Source organism: Lepidochelys kempii, chromosome 1, assembly GCF_965140285.1.
Source record: "Lepidochelys kempii isolate rLepKem1 chromosome 1, rLepKem1.hap1, whole genome shotgun sequence".
In the NCBI taxonomy this organism is placed as follows: Eukaryota; Metazoa; Chordata; order Testudines; family Cheloniidae; genus Lepidochelys; species Lepidochelys kempii.
The window spans coordinates 252,192,503-252,213,322 of NC_136380.1; the positions used below are offsets into that span (position 1 = coordinate 252,192,503).

Sequence of the window (20,820 nt, forward strand, 5' to 3'; positions counted from 1 at the left end):
GGCTCCCGGAAGCGGCTGCTAGGTCCTTGCGGCCCCTAGGCGCATAGGCAGCCAAGGAAGCTCCACATGCTGCCCCCACCCCCAGTGCCAGCTCTGCAGCTCCCATTGGCCAGGAACTGCAACCAATGGGAGCTGTGGGGGCAGTGCCAGCAGGCACAAGGGCAGTGCACAGAGATTACCTGGCCGTCATGCACCTAGGGGCTGCACGGACCTTGTGGCCACTTCCTGGGAGCTGTAGTAAGTGCCACCGGGACCCCACACCTCCTCCTGCACCCCAACCCCCTGCCTCAGCTCGGAGTCCCCTCCCGCACCCAAACTCCCTCCTGGAGCCTGCAACCCCCCCAATACCCTGCCCCAGCCTATAGCCTGCTCTTGCACCCTGAACCCCTCATCCTGAGCCCCACCCCAGAGCCCACAGCCCCAGCTGGAACCCTCACCCCCTCCTGCACTCTGAACCCCTTGGCCCCAGCCTGGAGCCCCCTCCTTCACCCCAAACCACTCATCCCTGGTCCCACCCCAGAGCCTTCACCCCCAGCTGGAGTCCTCAAATCCCGCATCCCAACACCCTGCACCAGCCTAGAGCCCGCTCCCGCACCCTGAACCCCTCATTTCTGGCCCCACTGGAGCCCACACCCCAGCCCAGAGCCCATACTCTGACCCCGTACCTCAACTCCCTGCCCTAGTCCTAAGCCCCCTCCTTCACCCCAAATCCCTCATCCCTGGCCCCACCCCAGAGCCCATGCCCTCAGCCGAAGCCCTCACCCCCCTCCCACACCCCACCTACCATGCCGCAGCCCAGTGAGAGTGAGTGAGGGCGGGGGAGAGTGAGCAACGGAGGGAGGGGGGAGAGAGTGAGCAAGAATGGGCCTCCGAGAAGGGGTGGGGCAGGGTTGGGTTGTTCTGTTTTGTGTGATTAGAAAGTTGGCTATCCTACCTCAGATGGTACAATACTTTGATTTCCACCAGCTCAGGATTTGGTCCAGAGTGCTTTGCATTAGGTATCTAAGCAAAATCCTTGTGAAAGACCTGTGACTGCTACAAATACACAGTGAAAATCATTGAACATGCCTAACATTAGTAAAACAAAACTCCCCCTGAAGACAAAGCAAAGGTTCCATAGGAGTCTATTGTAAGGTCTTATAGATTGCCACCTATATACACAATTGCTTTTGCCGTGACATCAACATCCCCCATGAGACAACATCCTTGCAAGCCCGCTGGGATCAGCTTTTGTCTGATACATTTTCTTACTTTTGACTCTTCTAGGCAGATCCACATTCCGTCACTGGCTGACTACCCTGAACCAGATGCTGTTTATCTCACTTTACCCAATGATAGTTTAACAATGTAATTTCAAAACGTTTGTGATCAGATTGAAAAGGCAAAATTAATCCTTCGTCCTTTCAGCCTATTTCTCACAACACACTAGAAATAACCTGTTCAATAGTTATAGGCCAGTCACAGTAACCAGACTTAAAAGTGCACTGGCTGAGATAAACGGAGAAAAGGGAATTCCTACACGTTACATTAGTATTTTATAATCATTTTAAAAAATATATTATAAAGGCAGATAACGGGTCAGATTTTCAAAAGAGCTCTGGATCCAACTCTTCCCGTTCAAGGCACCTACATGAAGTAGCCAGTCTGAGCACAATTGTGGTTGCTGAGACCTTTTGAAAATGTGGCCCCTCATGTATAAAGGGGGCTACAGCATCACAGAAACCCTGACAGTTTAATTGTTGGGAACATTTCCAGGACTGTGGCTCAGCCACTGTCTCTGTGGGTGCCAAATGTACCCTTAAAATTTACATTTACAAATCTCAGTATTTGAGCCTCTATCTGATTTACTCCTGCAAGGACTACTCAGGTGACTGAGGGCTGCAGATTAGGCCTTGCTGTATTTACATGTACTAGTGTATTGATTGGAATTGCAATTTTTGTTTCTGATCTGTTGTTCCTTACCATCACCGCAATCTGTGGTGTCTGCTGGAAAATGGTAAATCAGAAACCTTCATAAGACATCAGGTTCCCTTCTGCTAGAGTTAAGGTAGTTGGTCAGATTGTTCTCGAATCATCCAGTGGATTGGCAATGACCGAATTGTGGATAAGAACAAAAAGTGGCAGGTAAGTCAAGAAATCAAGAAGATCTAGTTTCTGGATGTGTCGCAGTTCTCTCTGCACGGCTTTCTCATGCTCTTCACTTATCCCTCCAGCCTTCAGCTCTACCAAAAGTTGGTCCACGGTGATGCTGCCGGAGTGAGAGTCAATATTCCACAGAAATAATTGCTGGAAAACAGTAAGGAGGTTATTGTTCTTATTACCAGTTTTCCTTCATTTCCAGCTTATTTTCCTCACTAACAAAGTCAGCTACCTGTCAGACAGTCTGGATGCAATCTTTGGCTCTTGCTCTGTGTAGCTGAGTATGCTGAGAAAGGCAAAGGTGGCTCTAAACCACTTTTTCCCCTCCCTTAATCCTGTGGGCAGCCAATGGCCAAGCTGTCCCCCAGCACAAACGAGAGCAACCATAGGGCTGTTCTAATTTATGCTGGCCTAGAATGATCCTTTAGGGGTCATGCTTTGCCAGCTGGAGATGAGCAGAGCAAATTTTTCTCCTGCCCCACTCCCTTCAGCCTACATCACACCCCCTTCCACTATGGAATGTCCCTGCCCTGCCCACAGCAGGACCTGACATGTTGTCTGCATCAGGTGGGGCTGGTGCAAAGTTGGCTCTACTAGCTGTATGCCAACCCAGGAATCTCCCTTGCCACTGCAATCTTTATCGACTGGTAAATACTTAGAAGCACTTTAGAGATGCATAGAGAATCATAACAGTATCTGGGCAATAAGCCACAAATACCTTGGGCAGGTCACATCATCTCTCTGTGCCTCAGTTTTCCCATCTGTAAAATGGTGATAAATGATACTGGGCCTCTTTGCAATGCACTTTTAGCTCTACTGATGAAATGTGATGTCTGAGAGCTCAGTAATAATAATAATACAGTGCTAAAGGAACACTAGAGGCCAGAGTTTCAAAGGGTATGTCTCCATGGCAGCAGGCAGTGAGCCTCCCAACCTGGGTGGACAGACTCATGCTAGCCTGGATTGAGCTAGGACATTAAAAATGTCAGGGTGGACACTGAAGCTTGGGCAGCAGCTCAGGTTCTCAAGCCCACTTAACCCCCAGGGTCTGAGCTTGGCTGGCTAGCCTGAGCCTCCACCAATGCTGCAACACCTACACTGCTATTTTAAACATGTTAGCTTGAGTTAAGCTAGCACAAGTCTGTCAATCCAGGCTGGGAGGCACATGCCCCACTGTTGTGGAGATGTACCCAAAGGAGGGGCTTCAATCCAGCCACTAGGTTTGTGCCTGAATATTTGCCTGTGCAATTTTTTTGTGGTTGCCCACCTCTAAGTTTGCACATGAAAATTGCATTTGCTTGTGCAAATCAGGTGGTTAGGTATCCCAGCTACTCAATTTATGTGCTTGAAGTTCTGGGTGAAAACTTGGAGGATATATCCAAGGTCAGGCTTAAAGGGTCCACAGCTGTAATGTGATACTGCCAAGCCTCACGGGCCCCCAAACCGGCCCAGCCTAAAACTTGTGGGTTTTTTTAATGTGTTGCCCCCCATCTAGAAAATATCCGCCCTCCAGAATGAGAGATGCAACTATCTAAACATCCCAGCTGCTGATCTGAGTGACTCATAATGAACCAAGCCAGGACACGGGGTTTGTTCTGAGCAAGTGGAGTTAATGCATGGATACACATTGCACCACCTCTCTGCAACTCTGCCAGCTCTAGTCTTGTGTCCCAGCAGGGGACTGAAATTGATGAGACTGTTGTACTCAAAAAGAGCACAGGATCGCATAGCTAAGCAGGGACAGGCTTAGTCAATACTTGGTCTGACCTTTCACCCATACAGAGTTTGGTCCCTGCAGATTAAGGCTGAGGTCAGCGGTGAAGCTGTAGAGGGAAGTTAACACCGCAGGTGCAGAATTGTATTTGAGATGGATTTAAAAAACAAACAAAAGCATTTCATTTTCCATTTCTGCTATCTGATCGCTCATGCTGGAAGAGTACAGACACAAACACACATCCAAGAAAAACATTAAAGCAAACTATGCTTGAGTGGGTTTTTTGTTTGTTTGTTTTTTACATTTAAGGTAATATTTTTGCAAAGGGAATCTGAAACTCTTGCAGTCTGCTCTGGACATACATCCTGAGACAATCTGCGTTACATAATGCATGTTCCATAACTCCTGATCACTCCTTCAGAACCATAATACACTCCTTCAGAGCCAAATACAAGAACATACATATTTATACCATTTTAAAAATACAGATTGGGAAAAATTCATCCCCGATGTTACTCCCTGGAATCACTAGTCTTCTTCTTCTGCACTTCTGTCAGCACTTTGTACTTTCACTGTCTCCATCTGCATTCTGTAGTGGAGCACAAGCCCACTGTGTTGTTCATTATTTGTATTATGGTATCATTTTGGCCCCAACCAAGATCAGAGCTGCCCTGCCCTGCCCTAGGCAAACACATAGTACAAACACATAGTGAGAGACAGTCCCTGTCCCAAAGAGCTGAAAAACTAAACAGAGAAGATAAAGAGTGGGAAAAAGGAGGGGGTATAAATAGGGAAAGATAGGGAACTGAGGCACAAAGAGATTAAACAATTTGCCTAAGGTCTCCCAGGGAGCCTGTGGCAGAGGCAGGAATTGAACCAACATGTTCTGAGAGCCAGTGCCTTAGCCCCAAGACCATCCTTCCTCTTAAACAGAGTTACTCATGTGAACTGTAATGACTACCCCTCTTCCCCACATAGGTCATCCCTAAGGTTCCAGGGGGCATTTTCAGTACTGCAGCCCTGACCACCACTACCACGTGTGCTAAATAATAACTACAGGCATTATGCCTCAGTTCCATAACTTTTCAAATAAACAGTGACAAACACCTCCTTACAAAACGCATTGGCGAGAAATCCCCAAAAGCTTTCAAGTGGCCCAAGAAATGCTTTCACGTGCAGAACAGCTTGCCGAGAACCCTCTCGCACAAGCACAGTGCAGTTAAAACCTTACCATGCCCAGTGCTTACAAAACAGAGTGCCTGTAGGCTTGCAACGGTATTCCTGCTACCTGGGGAACAAAGAGTGAGCTGTGGTTCAGAGCAGACCACAGAAATGATAATAACAGCCTTCCGTTTGTCAACTGCACTGGCAGAGTATACCAGCAAGCACTCGCATGTGTCATGGCACATCACAGCTGCATGACTTAGCATTGCCTCTTTCTTCTGTAGTGAATGCAGTGCACACTGCAAGGGGAGTTCAACATAGTGATACCTCCATCTCAGTTTCCAAGCAGCTGTGCCTCCATATGCTTTGTTTCAGAGTAGCAGCCATGTTAGTCTGTATTCGCAAAAAGAAAAGGAGTACTTGTGGCACCTTAGAGACTAACCAATTTATTTGAGCATAAGCTTTCGTGAGCTACAGCTCACTTCATCGGATGCATACTGTGGAAAGTGTAGAAGATCTTTTTATACACACAAAGCATGAAAAAATACCTCCCCCCACCCCACTCTCCTGCTGGTAATAGCTTATCTAAAGTGATCACTCTCCTTACAATGTGTATGGTAATCAAGTTGGGCCATTTCCAGCACAAATCCAGGTTTTCTCACCCCCCCCACACACACACCCACTCTCCTGCTGGTAATAGCTTATCTAAAGTGACCACTCTCCTTACAATGTGTATGATAATCAAGGTGGGCCATTTCCAGCACAAATCCAGGGTTTAACAAGAACGTCTGGGGGGGGGGTTAGGAAAAAACAAGGGGAAATAGGTTACCTTGCATAATGACTTAGCCACTCCCAGTCTCTATTCAAGCCTAAGTTAATTGTATCCAATTTGCAAATGAATTCCAATTCAACAGTTTCTCGCTGGAGTCTGGATTTGAAGTTTTTTTTGTTGTAATATCGCAACTTTCATGTCTGTAATCGCGTGACCAGAGAGATTGAAGTGTTCTCCGACTGGTTTATGAATGTTATAATTCTTGACATCTGATTTGTGTCCATTTATTCTTTTACGTAGAGACTGTCCAGTTTGACCAATGTACATGGCAGAGGGGCATTGCTGGCACATGATGGCATATATCAAATTGGTGGATGTGCAGGTGAACGAGCCTCTGATAGTGTGGCTGATGTTATTAGGCCCTGTGATGGTGTTCCCTGAATAGATATGTGGGCACAGTTGGCAACGGGCTTTGTTGCAAGGATAGGTTCCTGGGTTAGTGGTTCTGTTGTGTGGTATGTGGTTGCTGGTGAGTATTTGCTTCAGGTTGGGGGGCTGTCTGTAGGCAAGGACTCGCCTGTCTCCCAAGATTTGTGAGAGTGTTGGGTCATCCTTCAGGATAGGTTGTAGATCCTTAATAATGCGTTGGAGGGGTTTTAGTTGGGGGCTGAAGGTGACGGCTAGTGGTCTTCTGTTATTTTCTTTGTTAGGCCTGTCCTGTAGTAGGTGACTTCTGGGAACTCTTCTGGCTCTATCAATCTGTTTCTTCACTTCCGCAGGTGGGTATTGTAGTTGTAAGAATGCTTGATAGAGATCTTGTAGGTGTTTGTCTTTGCCTGAGGGGTTGGAGCAAATGCGGTTGTATCGCAGAGCTTGGCCGTAGACGATGGATCGTGTGGTGTGGTCAGGGTGAAAGCTGGAGGCATGTAGGTAGGAATAGCGGTCAGTAGGTTTCTGGTATAGGGTGGTGTTTATGTGACCATCGTTTATTAGCACTGTAGTGTCCAGGAAGTGGATCTCTTGTGTGGACTGGACCAGGCTAACTTAAGCTTGAATAGAGACTGGGAGTGGCTAAGTCATTATGCAAGGTAACCTATTTCCCCTTGTTTTTTCCTACCCTCCCCCCTCCTCAGACGTTCTTGTTAAACCCTGGATTTGTGCTGGAAATGGCCCACCTTGATTATCATACACATTGTAAGGAGGGTGATCACTTTAGATAAGCTATTACCAGCAGGAGAGTGGGGTGGGGGGAGGTATTTTTTCATGCTTTGTGTGTATAAAAAGATCTTCTACACTTTCCACAGTATGCATCCGATGAAGTGAGCTGTAGCTCACGAAAGCTTATGCGCAAATAAATTGGTTAGTCTCTAAGGTGCCACAAGTACTCCTTTTCTTTTTGCATATGCTTTGTGTCATACTAAGACAACTCAACAACAACAATTGCTGTTCTCCTGTTTACTCCCTTAGACCTCAGAAATCAACAACTGTTTCTTTTTTCCAAGAATCCTTTTATTAGCTACCTATATTTTCCAGTGTTCCCAGAAACCTCTTGCACATAGTTCCCACTAACAAAAGTGACACGTACTGTACAGCATTAAGTTCTACTCCATGTATTCAATCCTGTCAAACAAGCACGTCTGATATTTATTTTGTGCTGCAAAAGCAACAGTCAGGATTTACCCCCAACTCTGCTAATCTAAAATAGGGGAAAAAATACTTAAAGGGTCACACTCAACTCAAGGCTGTCAGACCAACCCTGATAGTATGTATTTAGTCGGAAGTTTTCAGTGGTCCAAATGTACCACTGAGTGTTTACCTCCCGCTGAGATTCAATAGGCAATAGACACCTAACTGCCATTGTGACTTTGAAAATATCCCCCTAGTTTTTTTTTCCACTTGCACTTATCACGTTCTATCAACCAAAATTAAAAACATGCTGCGTGAGTCAAATTCTGAGCTAGTGCAAATCAGTGGTGCTCAAAGGGCTCCTGGTTTACATTGGCTGAGAATCTGGCCAACCAGCATGATTGAAAACATTTTAAAAATACATTGGCGAGCAAAACACCTAACAACCTATTGCATGCACAACAAACTTCACCCCAATCAAATCCTTGCAGAAAAACGCAAGGGAAACAAGTGAATTTTGCCACGTGACCAAAAAGTCATCAAATGCAGACCATTCTGGCAGACCAAGGAAGGATGAGAATGCCCTGCCTTCAGCCCCTTTACATTTTAACCAAGACTCATTTATCTTGGGAAGCTCAGTTGATCATGTCTGCTGCAGTGTGGCACAGGGTAAGAAGCAGACTGCCAAAGAAGTGGAACCCAAACCATATAAAAGGCTTTATTAGACTGTAAGCTGCCTTTCTAGTCTATAAAAAGAAAAGGAGTACATGTGGCACCTTAGAGACTAACAAATTTATTTGAGCATAAGCTTTCATGAGCTACAGCTCTAAGGTGCCACAAGTCCTCCTTTTCTTTTTGTGAATACAGACTAACACGGCTGCTACTCTGAAACCTTTCTAGTCTATGTTAATACAGAGAACAATGAGGCTAGAGCTGACCTCAGGTTTTCTGACTGACTGTTCTTCTGGCAAAAAGTGCTGAATTTTGACTAACAATGATCTGAATGACTTGTTTCAATAAAGTCAAAATGTTTCATTTCAATAAAGTTTGTTCTGATTTGGAACAACAAAACAATTCAAAATTTTGGAATTTCCCACAGAATGGAAATTCCAGGTTCTGACCAGCTCTACAAGAGGGCCTGATCCTGACTGGGATCCTGATTGGAAACACTACTTGAATACAAATGAAATAACAACAACAGTAAATTAATTATTATTATTATTAGGTCAGAGCCACCACTTTAGTCTTCACCGGGAAATCAAAATTAGCCTCACCTTAAAACCTACCATCCATTATTGTACATGTTTCCCTGATGTAGAAGTTAAAAATACCAGCCCTCCTAAACTAAGGCTGGAAGAGTCTAAGCATGAAGTAGGATCAAAACAACAATCAGAATGGTGATGGGTTTTGCTGGGGTTGCAGACAGAGCATGCATGCGTACTCTGCTATCCCTAGGCTCCCCTGCTGGCTCGCATTCTTGAGAGTGAGCAGGGGACTGAAATTGCAGAGAGTCTTGACCCAGGCAATTTCAATGCCTTTGCTGGCACACAAGAATGGATCTGGCAGGGGAACGTAGGGATGGGGCATCATAGGGCTGTTGTCATCTGTATACCCATGATGCCACTAACTCAGTGTGGTTTGTTTCGGTCATACAGCTTACCGGCTGGGATTTTAAGACCTTACACTAAGAATCACTTTATCTGTCAGGAACTCTCTTTTCAAGTACTGCCATCCTCTAATTAACAGAGCACAGCCATGCTACAGCACTGAGATGGCCACAGTCTTAGTTGGAAATCCTGTGCATTCTGATTAGTCAGGATAGCCAATAGCACTACTAGGAGTTGTATGCAAGATTAACATTTGGGGGCCCAACAGCTGAATGACGTTTTACTGACTCATTAGGAATTCTGGCTGAAAAGTGCCATCACAGAAGCTCCCCAGACTTCCCTGTCTCTGAGCCAGCAGCTGTTTCGTCATCATTTATACAATGGATTCATATTCTGCTCTGCAGAAACTAGGAATCTGCTCTTCCATGCCACCACTCCTTTATAGCCCTGACTTCCCCAGTGGCCATATATAGAAAAGCCAAATCCGATGACATTAATAGAGATAATTAATGTCCAGAGAAGATTCTCCATCCCTGATAGAGAGCAGACCAGCTGCACACAAACTGCAAAGAAAACAAGAGTTAAGTTCCCATTTCTCATGTAGTCAAGCAATGAGGATTCTTCATTTACGCTCAGGTTTCCTGGTATGACTTGCCAGTTTTGGAAGATGCTGTATTCTAGGCTGAGCCCACAGGACTGTTTCTCTGCACTGCACCTTTCAGTACATTAGAGGTACATAGCCTTATTCTGGAACTGCTGTCTGAATGGAACCCCCCCTGAAGTCAATGGAAATTGCACATGTACAGTGACTATCAAGGTGGCTACGTCATTTGTAATAAAGATAATGGAAGAATGTTAAAGGAAACTGTACAATTAAATCTGAGTTAGGGATATATTAAGCAATAGTATAAGACTCAAGAAGTCCGTTCAGGTAAGTAACCCTATGAGTTTTTGTTAATGCTAGAGTTGGGACAGAGCCACAAAATTCAGATTTAAGAAAAGAGTCGGGGTCTAGTTTTGTCCAGTATAAAGACTTGCCTTAATAGTGAAATTAGAAGCCTAATTCAAGGAAGATTTTGAACCACCTCCACCACAACCGCCCTCTGGCTTCCAGTTGAAACTAATTATGAAATAGCCCTTTCCTCGGCTAAGGGTTTGATTCCTATCTTAGATATAGCACTGAGTGCTTTGTAATATCATTCATGCAAATGCAAGTGCGGTAGCTGATTTTACAAGATATGCAGAGATCCCTATGTGCTCGGATAGGTTCTTCTGTCTTACACTGTGCTACAAATCACAGGCGACTCATTGGTTGCTCTGCACACCAGACACCCAGGATCATCAGTCCTCACTGATTAAAAAAACCCTAATACACATGAGAGAATTAGAATGATTCTGACAGAGAAATGGAGAGAACCAGCAAAGCCTTGCAGACCAAGGCAAGAGACTTTGCAAGGGATGGGACAGAGGGGAGGGTGATGGCACTGAGGGATGGTGCATCTTTGGGTTTTCATTCCTGCATCTGTCACTGCCTGCAGCAGAACATCGAACCATACCCAGGCCCAGGGGTAGTATGTGTTGAGGCAAGTGAAGGAAAGGAAGAGGAGAGCGAGGCAGGCCTTGGCTCAGAGATTTCCTTATCCTTCAAACAGAGTCTATGAGCCAAGACTAGTGTAGGGTTTTCTTGACATGACAAAGGTGCAAGCAGCCCAGTATTACTGCATACTCCAAAGGCCAGCATGAACCTATGTGATCAGCTGAGAGGAGATCTGGGAAGAATTATGCAACAGGAGCCATACCTTCTGAGGTCACCATTGCCCTAGGTTTACTAACCTACATGACTTTTCACAGGTCTGTAGGGGACACCATTGTCATCAGCCAATCTGCAGCCTCCCCTTGCCTGGAAGGCTCCCTCAGTGCCATGGGGAGGAGGATAACCAAATACACAGTGCCTTCCCCATAGACAAAAGCCAAGAGCTGGAAATGCAGACATTCTGTCTGACTACCCACTTTCAATTTTGTGGAAGTCCTGCCACACCCAACCTCCACTTGGAAAGTTTCCCTCAAATCCAGAGCATTCTCTGATACATGGGCACAGTGCTCCCTTTGGAAATTTCCCTAAATGCTCACACCTGAGGCCGAAATGGAACCCCTAACACTTACTCCTGGGACATAATGCTTATAATACTACCATGTATATTGTCTTGAAATATACACTCCAAACCCAGTGGGGACAGCAACATGCTTCCCAAGGTTTAATCTCACAAATGAACCATGCAAACGTATGTACTTGTGCTTGAGGTGTGATTTAGAGAAAAATGTCCTGATGGTTGCAAAGTATATAAAAACAACAAATCAACAAAAAGACTACGATGAAAATATCAACAGCAAACAAATATTTTATAACAGCAAAATCATGTTTTGTTTTGTTTTGATTTTAAGGCCTTTTTCTGTTAATTTAGAAGTCTTCTCTCTCTCTCTCTCTCCCTCTGGGTCTGTGCCCAGGGGTCAATCAAAGAGAATTCTCAGTTAGCAGGATACAGTTTGTAAAGGGAAATATTGGCTAGCTGATTTCAGACAGCACTATTATTCTTAGGAGTCACTTTGACTGCTGCAAAATTATTCCAGTGAAAAGGTTTTTTGAGGTAATGCACAATTAAGGGTAGCCCCCTTTGCTTAAATTAAAATAAGAGTGTAATGAAGAATCTGACTCCTTCCTCTAATTTTACAAGTTCAATGGTAATCTAACCATGCCACTCATTTAGAGAAACCATTAATTTTGCTATGTGGCTGAAACTAGAAGGCCTCAGCTTTCTTTCTCTCACTTTTCCCCCCTCTTTTTGTTCTTTGTCTGTGCACCTGTTTGCACCACTTTAGCATCCCATTTAAAAAACTTTGGGTAATCCTCTGGCACTAACCCTGGTGTGATAATACTGCTGTTATTCAGCAGCATAATTACAAAGGGCAACACAGATAAAACATGTCTTTCACTTCTGCTTTGAATATGCCAGTTTTGCCAATCTTCAAGGTGAATGGTTTCCAAAACCTTCCGTATTTAATGTTAATCTAAATTCTTCACACAAATGAAACTTCCAATACCTCAGACAATGAAAAATGGTTAATTCTGATTCATTTGAATGAACAGTAATGATCAAAAGTTTTACAACAATACTTTGCCCTTCTGTAGCCTCTTCTGTGCTAAGGTATCAAAATGCCTTATAAACCTCAATGAATGGATCCAATCAGAGCCCCATGAGACAGTTAATGATTATCCCCATTTTACAGATAGGGAAACTAAGGCAGAGGGAGGCTAAGTGAGTTGCTCAGGTCATGCAGCAAGCCAGTGGCAAAGGCAGGAGGAAAAACTAGGTGTCCTGGAACCTAGTTTTTTGCTTTATCCAGTACACCATGCTCCCTTTGACTTGGAAAATACAGTTAAAATTTACAATACGTATAATTACTTATTAATGGAGAGTTATTCAAAACATTAACTAATGTCTATCCAGGGCTCTTGGCATCTTTGCTATATTTTAAAAATACATTATTCACAAAATAAAACTAAACGCTACATGTTTCCCATAACCAAGGATGCAGAAAATTTCACTCTCCACTCTCAAAACCCAGACCTCGGCTCCCCACTCCCTCTCCAAAAATCTTAGGGGAATGGGATAGTGAATTCTAAAGGTCGAGGCTTTGCATTAAGAATTCCCAATGGCAGCTCACTCTCTTTCAGACCATGGCAGCTCCAGCATGAGTGCCTCAGCTGATTGCAGCTGTGGAAGTTATGGCACAATCAGCCCGGTGGTCCCAAGCCATTTATGGCTTTTTAAGGGAAAACTAATTCTTTCAACTCCACCTGGAAATCAACAGAGAGCCTGTGTAGTCCTGGAGCACAGAGATTTGTCATGTGCTCATGGGGAGAGACTGTACCTAAAAAGTGAGCGATTGCATTCGGCACTAGCTTCTGTTTCCAAGTTGATTTAAGATGAAGCCCTATGTGCAATGCCATTATAGTAGTGTAATCTCAAGGAGAAAAAAGCACAGATCATCTCTGGATAATACAGATTCAACTACTATCTCTATGGGATGATTCATAGATCTATCTCTCTACAGACCTGTATCCTTCCACCCAAACTAAAATCTCAGCCTGTCTGGATGATATCTCCTCATGAATATCTAGCTGTCAGCTCAAGCTCAAAATGACTAAAACAGAGCTCCTAAATCTCCCTACCCCCTTCAGGCCCTCCCCCACTACTTCCTTTCTCAGTCACTGTGGACAACACCACCTCCCTGCCTGTCGCTCAGCCCCATAACCTGTGCATCGTCTTCAACTCAGATCTCTCTCTAAGTCCTCAAATCCAGGTTCTGTCTAAATCTTGCCAATTCTTTCTGCATAACATCTCTAAGATTCAATCTTTTCTATCCATCCGTGCAGCTAAAACTCTCCTCCAGGCTCTGATCACCTTGTGTCCCCATTACTGTTAATCTTTTCTCTGGCTTGACAAATGCAATTTTGCCCATCTCATATCCATTCAGAATGCTGTCTCAAAGATGATTCTCCTAGTCCATTGCTTTGACCATGCCGCCCCTCTCATTACATCCCTCCACTGGCTCCCCATTCTCTATTGCATCAAACATAAGCTACTTATCTTCACTTTCAAGGCCCTTCATAGCCTATCCCCACACTACCTAGTATTTCTCAGTCCCTACTGAAATATTGACTCAAGCCTCAGGTCAGTCCATGATGCCAGCTTCCCTCACCCACTTGTTAAATTTTCCACCAAGCACCTTTGTGCTTTCTCACATGCTGTCTCTCACCCTTGGGAAGAGCTTCCTGTAAACATTCACAAAACTAACTCATTATCCTACTTCAAACTCTCCTTTTCCATGATGCCTACACAAAAACTTGACAACGCTTAGTCTGCTGATGTCCCTTGACCACTGCCTACCATATTGACTAGTACTGCTTCCTTGTACTCCTCCGTCTAGCTGACTGTTTCCATCTGTTGTCTCTTGTCTTATTTGGGGTCCAAGTGCTCTGGAGCAGGGACCATCTCTTTTGGTCGGTGTTTGCACTGTGTGTAGCATAATGAGGTTCTGGGTCCATGACGGGGGCTCCTAGGTGCTCTGGTAATGCAAATTAATTAATTAATTAATAATGACAGCCAATTCTGTACCCAAAATAAATGGTCACAACCCTCCTGGACTGACGTAGATGAGAAAAAATCAGTTGGCCTTGTCTCTACTGCTTTAGGATCAACTAGCAGCAGCTGGGGATCTAATAGTTCTTCCCAAACTACAAACTTGAATCACAAATGGTGGGTACAAACCCTCAGTTAAGAGGGCAGATATAATTACTATATTTTCTGGTTGCTTCCTTCATCCTACCAACGTCACTTCTGTCTTATCTGTATTGAGCTTCAGCCAGCTAGTTGTCATCCATTCCCCAGGCTCTACCAAAGCCAACATCTAGCAAACACCGAGTAACACTGGCTGGAGCAAATGAAACAGAGATGTAAAGCTGGATGCCATCAGCATAGTGAAAACAGTGCAGCCCCTGCCTCCTAACTAGCCTTCCTAACAGCCCTATGGACACAAAAAAGGAGGCATGATGGAGTCCTGAAGACCCCATGTCAAGGAACTAACAGGGCAGGAGAGTAATTGTCTAGTGCAGACTCCTGTGACCTCTCAGGAATAAGAATAAAGCCACTGAAAAATGGCCTGGCCTCCTTATCCTCCGGTTCACAGGCAACTTAGCAAAATCTTATGATGATCAAAGGCAGCTGATAGATCTAACAGTATCAGAATGGACACCTTTATCCACCGCAAAGAGGAGATCATCTACCAAAACAATTAGTGCAGTCTCCATACAGAAAGACTCAGGTTTCATTAGCCCGGAAAGACAAACCATGAACATGGAAGATCTGAAAAGATGTATGCCTCAACCTTGAATCACAGTCCATGCACGTCATAGGTAAAATTTTCATTTGTCCCACATCCGGTCTCACCCTGACAGCTTGATTAACAGTGAGGCCAGCTGTATGAGTTGAGCAAGACACCATTTAAGATTGCCCCACAGTTGTGAAATTCTAAGGTACTTCAGAGGAAACATCAACACTGAATCCCTGAGCACTAACAGCCTGGGTGCCTCCTATGACATCTCAGCAAGGAACTTTCCACAGCTCATGCAAAAATAACATCTTCTGAATAAAGAGACTAAGAGAAACTTCACAAGATCTTACCACAGAGTCTATTTTTCCCCAGGTAAAAGAGGGGCTTTATTTCTATGGGTGGGCAAATCTTCAAAGGTACAGTTCAACCAGAATAATTATCTAAAGATTTGGCTGCTTCTCAGAGCCTTTGCAGGAGAGAAATTGGAGTGGAAACTGTGGATTACTGTGAATGTTTAGAGCTGCCATGAGGGGGAAGAGAGCAAGGAGTTAAGAGTCTGTGTAAACAGGAAATGAAGTCAGTCTTGCTCTGTTCACACCAACCACAGTATGCTGGGTCTCTGTAATCTCTCCATAGTGTCAGAGTGGGATTGAATAAAATTCTGACAGATCGCGGAAAGGAAAACAGACAAGCAAGCCCTCCAGCCCAGCCAAAACAGCTTCACAGAGGTAGCAGTAGAACAGGCAGAAAAGAGGCCTGAAAAACCCAGCTCAGCGAGAACTGCTATGGTGAGTCCAGATTTTGCAACGGGGAGTGAGGGTAGGAAAGTAGGAGACACTGACGCTAATGCTAGGCCCCCAACAATACCAGTTCGCCAGATGGCCACTCTGATTCCAGATATTCTGTCAGGCTTCTGGTTTAGACCAACAATCAGAGAAGAAACCAGTGAATACCTTGCTCTATACAATGGGACCAGAACCCTCCCAGCTTCTCAGAGGAAACAGTTCAATACTGTTAAAGAACAACTGGATAAGTATTTCATCCCACTCCACAAGGTAATTTTTGAGCAGGCATGATTTCACTTACACAAGCAAGAGAAGGGGAGTCAGGAAATGATTTCAGAACAACACTGTACAACTTCAATACTGTTGCTTGGGGAAATGAGTAAAGAACTTATCAGAGATAGTGTCATTGTAGGGCTGAGGCACAACCAACTCTCAGAAAGACTCTAAAATGACCTTAACCACACTCTAGAGACAGCCAACAATGTAGTCCTCCAAAGTCAGTACATAAATAAGCAACAGACTCTTCCCAGCAATAACTTCGAGGAGGAACCCCCTGTAGAAAGCATAGACATGAGGAGGAAAATGCCTCAGAATGCCCAGAAATAATACCCATGCAGATCAGTACAAGCACAAGAGGGAACCAGAGAGTGCTAGGCTAATAAGGAGTAAAGAAAAGGAATAAAACAAGAGCATGAAAGAACGTGCATGGTTTGGCAAATCCCCTCACAGCAAAGAACTTTGTCCATCAAGGAATAGCGCATATAGGAATTTTCTAAAAAGGGGACATTGTGTCGCACTCTGCCAGGCTAAATGCATAGTAGCAGCTGTCTTTTAAGAAGATGATCCAAAAGACACTGTGATCACACACCTTGGAGCCATAGGAAATGATGAAAAAGAACCACCATGGATCACCACCATCGCCTTGGGAAAGAATGAAATAGACTTCTGATAGACAGGTGCTGATGTAACAATGAATCCAAAATCACTACATAGGAGGATGAAAGCACCAACACTTCAAGAGCCAAGAAAACATATTGAAAGTATCAGGACAGCCCCCATTAAATGTGAACGGAAAACATTTGGCCATTTTAAACCTTGGAAAGAAGATTACATCCCAAGACATTTACACTGTAGATGGCCTATGGAATTGTCTACTTGTCTGCCAAGCAATCACATCCCTAGGCCTGGTTATAAGGATAGAACCAGTTACCATGGACCTAGAAACTGAGATCAGGAAGATGTTCCCACAAATTATTCCAAGACAGGGAAATCAGAGGGAGAATACCACATTAAACTTCTATAAATGCAAAGCCATTTGCTCTGACGTGTAGGAGAGTCTCCCTCTCTTTAATGCCCAGGATGAAAGCAGAGCTCATACCAGATAGGTGTCATTTTCAGACTAGATACCCCCAAATGAATGGTGTGCTGGCATGGTAGTGGTTCCAAAACCAAATGACAAGGTTTGGATCTGAGTAGACCTCACCAAGGTCAATGAGAATGGCTGTAGAGAGTGACATGTACTCTCCTGTGTTGAACACATCTTTGGACAATTCAGAGAAGGAAAAGTCTTCCCAAAATTAATGTCCAATCTATTTTTTGGCAGATACCCTTGCTGCATAATCTGCATTACTTATGAACTTCATCACACCATTTGGAAAGTTGTGTTTCATTAGGCTAACATTTGGTATATTGTCTGCTCCAGAACACTTCCAGAGCAAAATGTCACAAATCCTGGAGGGTTTGGAAGGGGTTCTTTTCCAAATGGACAATATCCTTATATATGGATCAACTCAAACCCAATGTCTCTTTTGAGTCCTGGAAGGACCAGGGAAAAAAGACTTAATGCTAAGTGACAAGTGTGAATTCCAAGAAGACAGAGTCAAGTTTCTAGATCAGGTCATTGATGGAACAGCGGTCAGACCAGATCCAGAGAAAGTGCAAATGATTATCCAGATGAAAGAGCCGCAGAGTGTTGGTGAAATATGCTGATTCATGGGCCTGGTGATATACCTGGGAAATGGAGAAGTCAAAGCCACTGCAAGATCTCCTGAGTCCACAAAATTCTTGCTATTGGGGAATTAAACAGAGTCGGGCATTCAGAGAACTAAAGCAAAAGCTGAGAACTCCACCAGTTTTGGCCCTATATAAGCCAAATAAATCCATCACAGTTCCAGATGATGCTTCATCTTCTGGGATATGGAATAATCACCTTCACTGTGGTGCCCAGTAGTGTATGTCTCATGAGCAGCCACCAATACAGAGCAGCACTACACACAAATAGAAAAAGAAGCCCCAGCCACTACATGGGTTTCTGAATGTTTCAGAGACTTTCTAGTGGGCATCAAATTTCATGTGGACACTGACCACAAACTGTTAGTTGCTCTTCTAGGGTCAGAAAACCTAGATGAATTACCACCTAAGATACAACATTTTTGAATGAGACCCGTGAGGTTTCAACAATCAGTTGCTCATGGACCTGTGAAGAATCTTGCCACAGCTGATGTACCCTCCGAGGCCCTGAAATCAAACACACCACAGCAAGTCTAAACAGGAGGGGTTGCTCATAGAAACTTTTGTAGATGCAATACATACCACTTTACCAAGCACTAAAGAACTCTGGAAATAACTGAAAAAGAGGCAAGAGGCAAATGAATTCCTGAGTCAAGTCATGATTTATTGCAAAGAAGGCAGGATAAAACAGGCACATTCAGAAACCTCTATGAAATCATCCCAGGCAGTTTTTCTGGATCTTTCTATAAACCAAGGTCTACGGCTGAAGGGGTCCAGACTGGTTATCCCTACATAAATGCAACTGAAAATCCTTGACACGCTGCATGAGGGACAGCAAGGCATTACAAAATGCAGGGAGAGAGCCTGGGCTGAGCAAAGAACGACAACAGAGAATTGAGAAATGTAATATTTGCGCTTGCAGGAAAGCCACCAGAACTCTAACACCATCTGCTCTACTAGACTGACCAGGACAGAAAATCAGAATGGATCTTTTTCTGTTTGAATAATAAAACCTATCTTTTGATGACTGATTATTTCTCAAGATTCATTGAAGTCGCCATGTTGCTCAAGACCACCTGAAGTGCAGTTGTGGAGAGGAAAAAGCCTCTGTCTCCGCCTGATTCCCGGGCAAATCATCTCTAACAAGGGTCCTCAGTTCTCCTCAGAGACCTTTAAGAGGTTTTGCAGATACCTGTGGTTTTTTTCATTTCACACAAAGTCCACAGTTCCCTCTGAGTAATGGTGAAGCAGATTGTTCCGTGAAGACAATACAATAACTTCTTTCTAAATCCTCAGATCCTCACCTCCCCCTGTTGGCATACCAGTAAACACCTTTTGCAAATGGATTCAGCCCCGAAGAGCTATTGATGGCAAGAAAGTTGAGGTCCAATACACCCTGATTACTACCCTGAGAATGAACCTGTGAACAACATCCCACCTGCCCGCATAGAACTACCAGCATGTCCTCCAGATCCTCTCCCTGCAAGGAGATATCCAGCAAGAGAAAGACGGCCTCCTGCATTCCTGGAGGCTTACAGAAGATCTTGAGAATCAAGGAAATCAGAGGACTAATAGCCAAATGTCTTAAATGGGGAGAATAAACCCCTGACCAAAGGCTGCAAGTTCAGGCAGCCTACCCTATCCTTCACAGGGCTGTTTGTTCTTGTTTTGTGTTGATATTTCATTCCTGTGATATGCTGTTGTTTAATGTAAAGTTTCAATAAAGGTTTTATGACCCCCCTTCCTTTCTCAGAAAGGGGGATGTGGTCCTATTGTGAATGTTTAGAGCTGCCACAAGGGTGCCTATTGCAGGGAGGTAAGAGTCTGTGTGACCAGGAAATAAAGAGTCTTGCATTCAACCCAGCTATGGTTTGCTGGGTCTCTTTAATCTCTACAGAAACCCCACTAGAACAGGGTTTCTTGTGATATCTCTCACTTCTTTGTCCTGGCCAGATTGCTGGGTTGAAATATTGTGAATAGCCTCTGCAATGATATTTCAGTGGTTCCACTTCTGGATCCAGCTGAAACCAGAAAGTGCAAGGGAGCCGTAAATTCTAATGAAAAACAAAACAAAACAAAAACCGAAAGAGAGAAAGATAAACCAGAGTTCCAAACGTCCAAAAAAAATTTCATTTCAGTCTGGGGCAAAAGCCTGGGCTGGTTTTCCTGAAGCAGTTCATCCACCCCAGTTATTTCCTGTTCCTATAATGTATAAAATGCATTTGTTTATCTTTTTATTTGTTTATCATGAACATACCATGCAATATATGGCTGAAAAGACTTGTAGGATTGAGGACATGGCAAGAGTCCTTGGCTGGTTTGGCTGAGGATTGCTGGATGGCAGATGCTGGTTCTGGATGCAGAAGGGTTGTGCAGGGATCTTCCCCCATCCCTTCTACTCCCATCCCACACAGCACTATATACATTTAGGACTCAGTTGCTCTAGGCCTCATCCAGCAAAATGTTTAAGTATTGGCTTATTATCCTTTTAATTCAGTAGGACACTCAATGCTTATGGTTAAGTACTGTCACGAATAGGGATGGACTTAAGTTTATTAGCTTTGCTGAAATGGGGCCATCGGCAGTGGTGAAAGTAAGCCGGTCTGGTACGGTTTCGCGTACCAGCAAGAGCCGGTACACAGCTGACTGTACTGGCAGGGGGCAGCTTCCCCAGGCCTCAATTTAAAAAGGGCCCTGGGCTCCCGGCAGTGGCTGGAGCCCCTGGCCCTTTAAATCGCTGCCAGAGCCCCGCTGCTGGAGCCCTGGGGTAGCGGCAGCAGCTGGGAGCCCCGGGGCTCCAGCAGCAATTTAAAAGGCCTGGGACTCCCGGCCACCACTACCATAGCTGGAACCCCAGGGTAGTGGCGGTGATTTAAAGGGCCTAGGGATTTAAAGGCCCTGCCCCTTTCGCCTGAGGCTCCACCCCTTCCAGCTGAGCCTCCCTCCTTGCTCAGGAACCCGGCCCTGTGTACCAGTAAGTCCCTTAAGTTACTTTCACCCCTGGTAAAAGGGCGTGATCCTGTAAGGTGCTGAGCAATTCCTAGAAGTACTGAGTGTCTTCAACTCCCAACCTCAAAGTTCATTTTGATCAAAACTTGTACTGTGTGAAAT

General features: G+C 44.5%; 1 protein-coding gene across 2 annotated transcripts in view; it reads right to left on the bottom strand.

Moving 5' to 3' along the window:
• Window positions 1-799: 799 nt before the first annotated feature.
• The window catches only part of C1H12orf42 (chromosome 1 C12orf42 homolog), a 252,140-nt gene continuing 232,119 nt past the window's right edge, over window positions 800-20,820 (bottom strand). For both annotated transcript variants that reach the window (XM_073323517.2, XM_073323524.2), the window contains one exon: window positions 800-2,286. In XM_073323517.2, coding sequence (XP_073179618.1) covers window positions 2,056-2,286 — 231 coding nt within the window. In that variant the 3' untranslated portion in view covers window positions 800-2,055. The remainder of the gene's footprint in view (window positions 2,287-20,820) is intronic.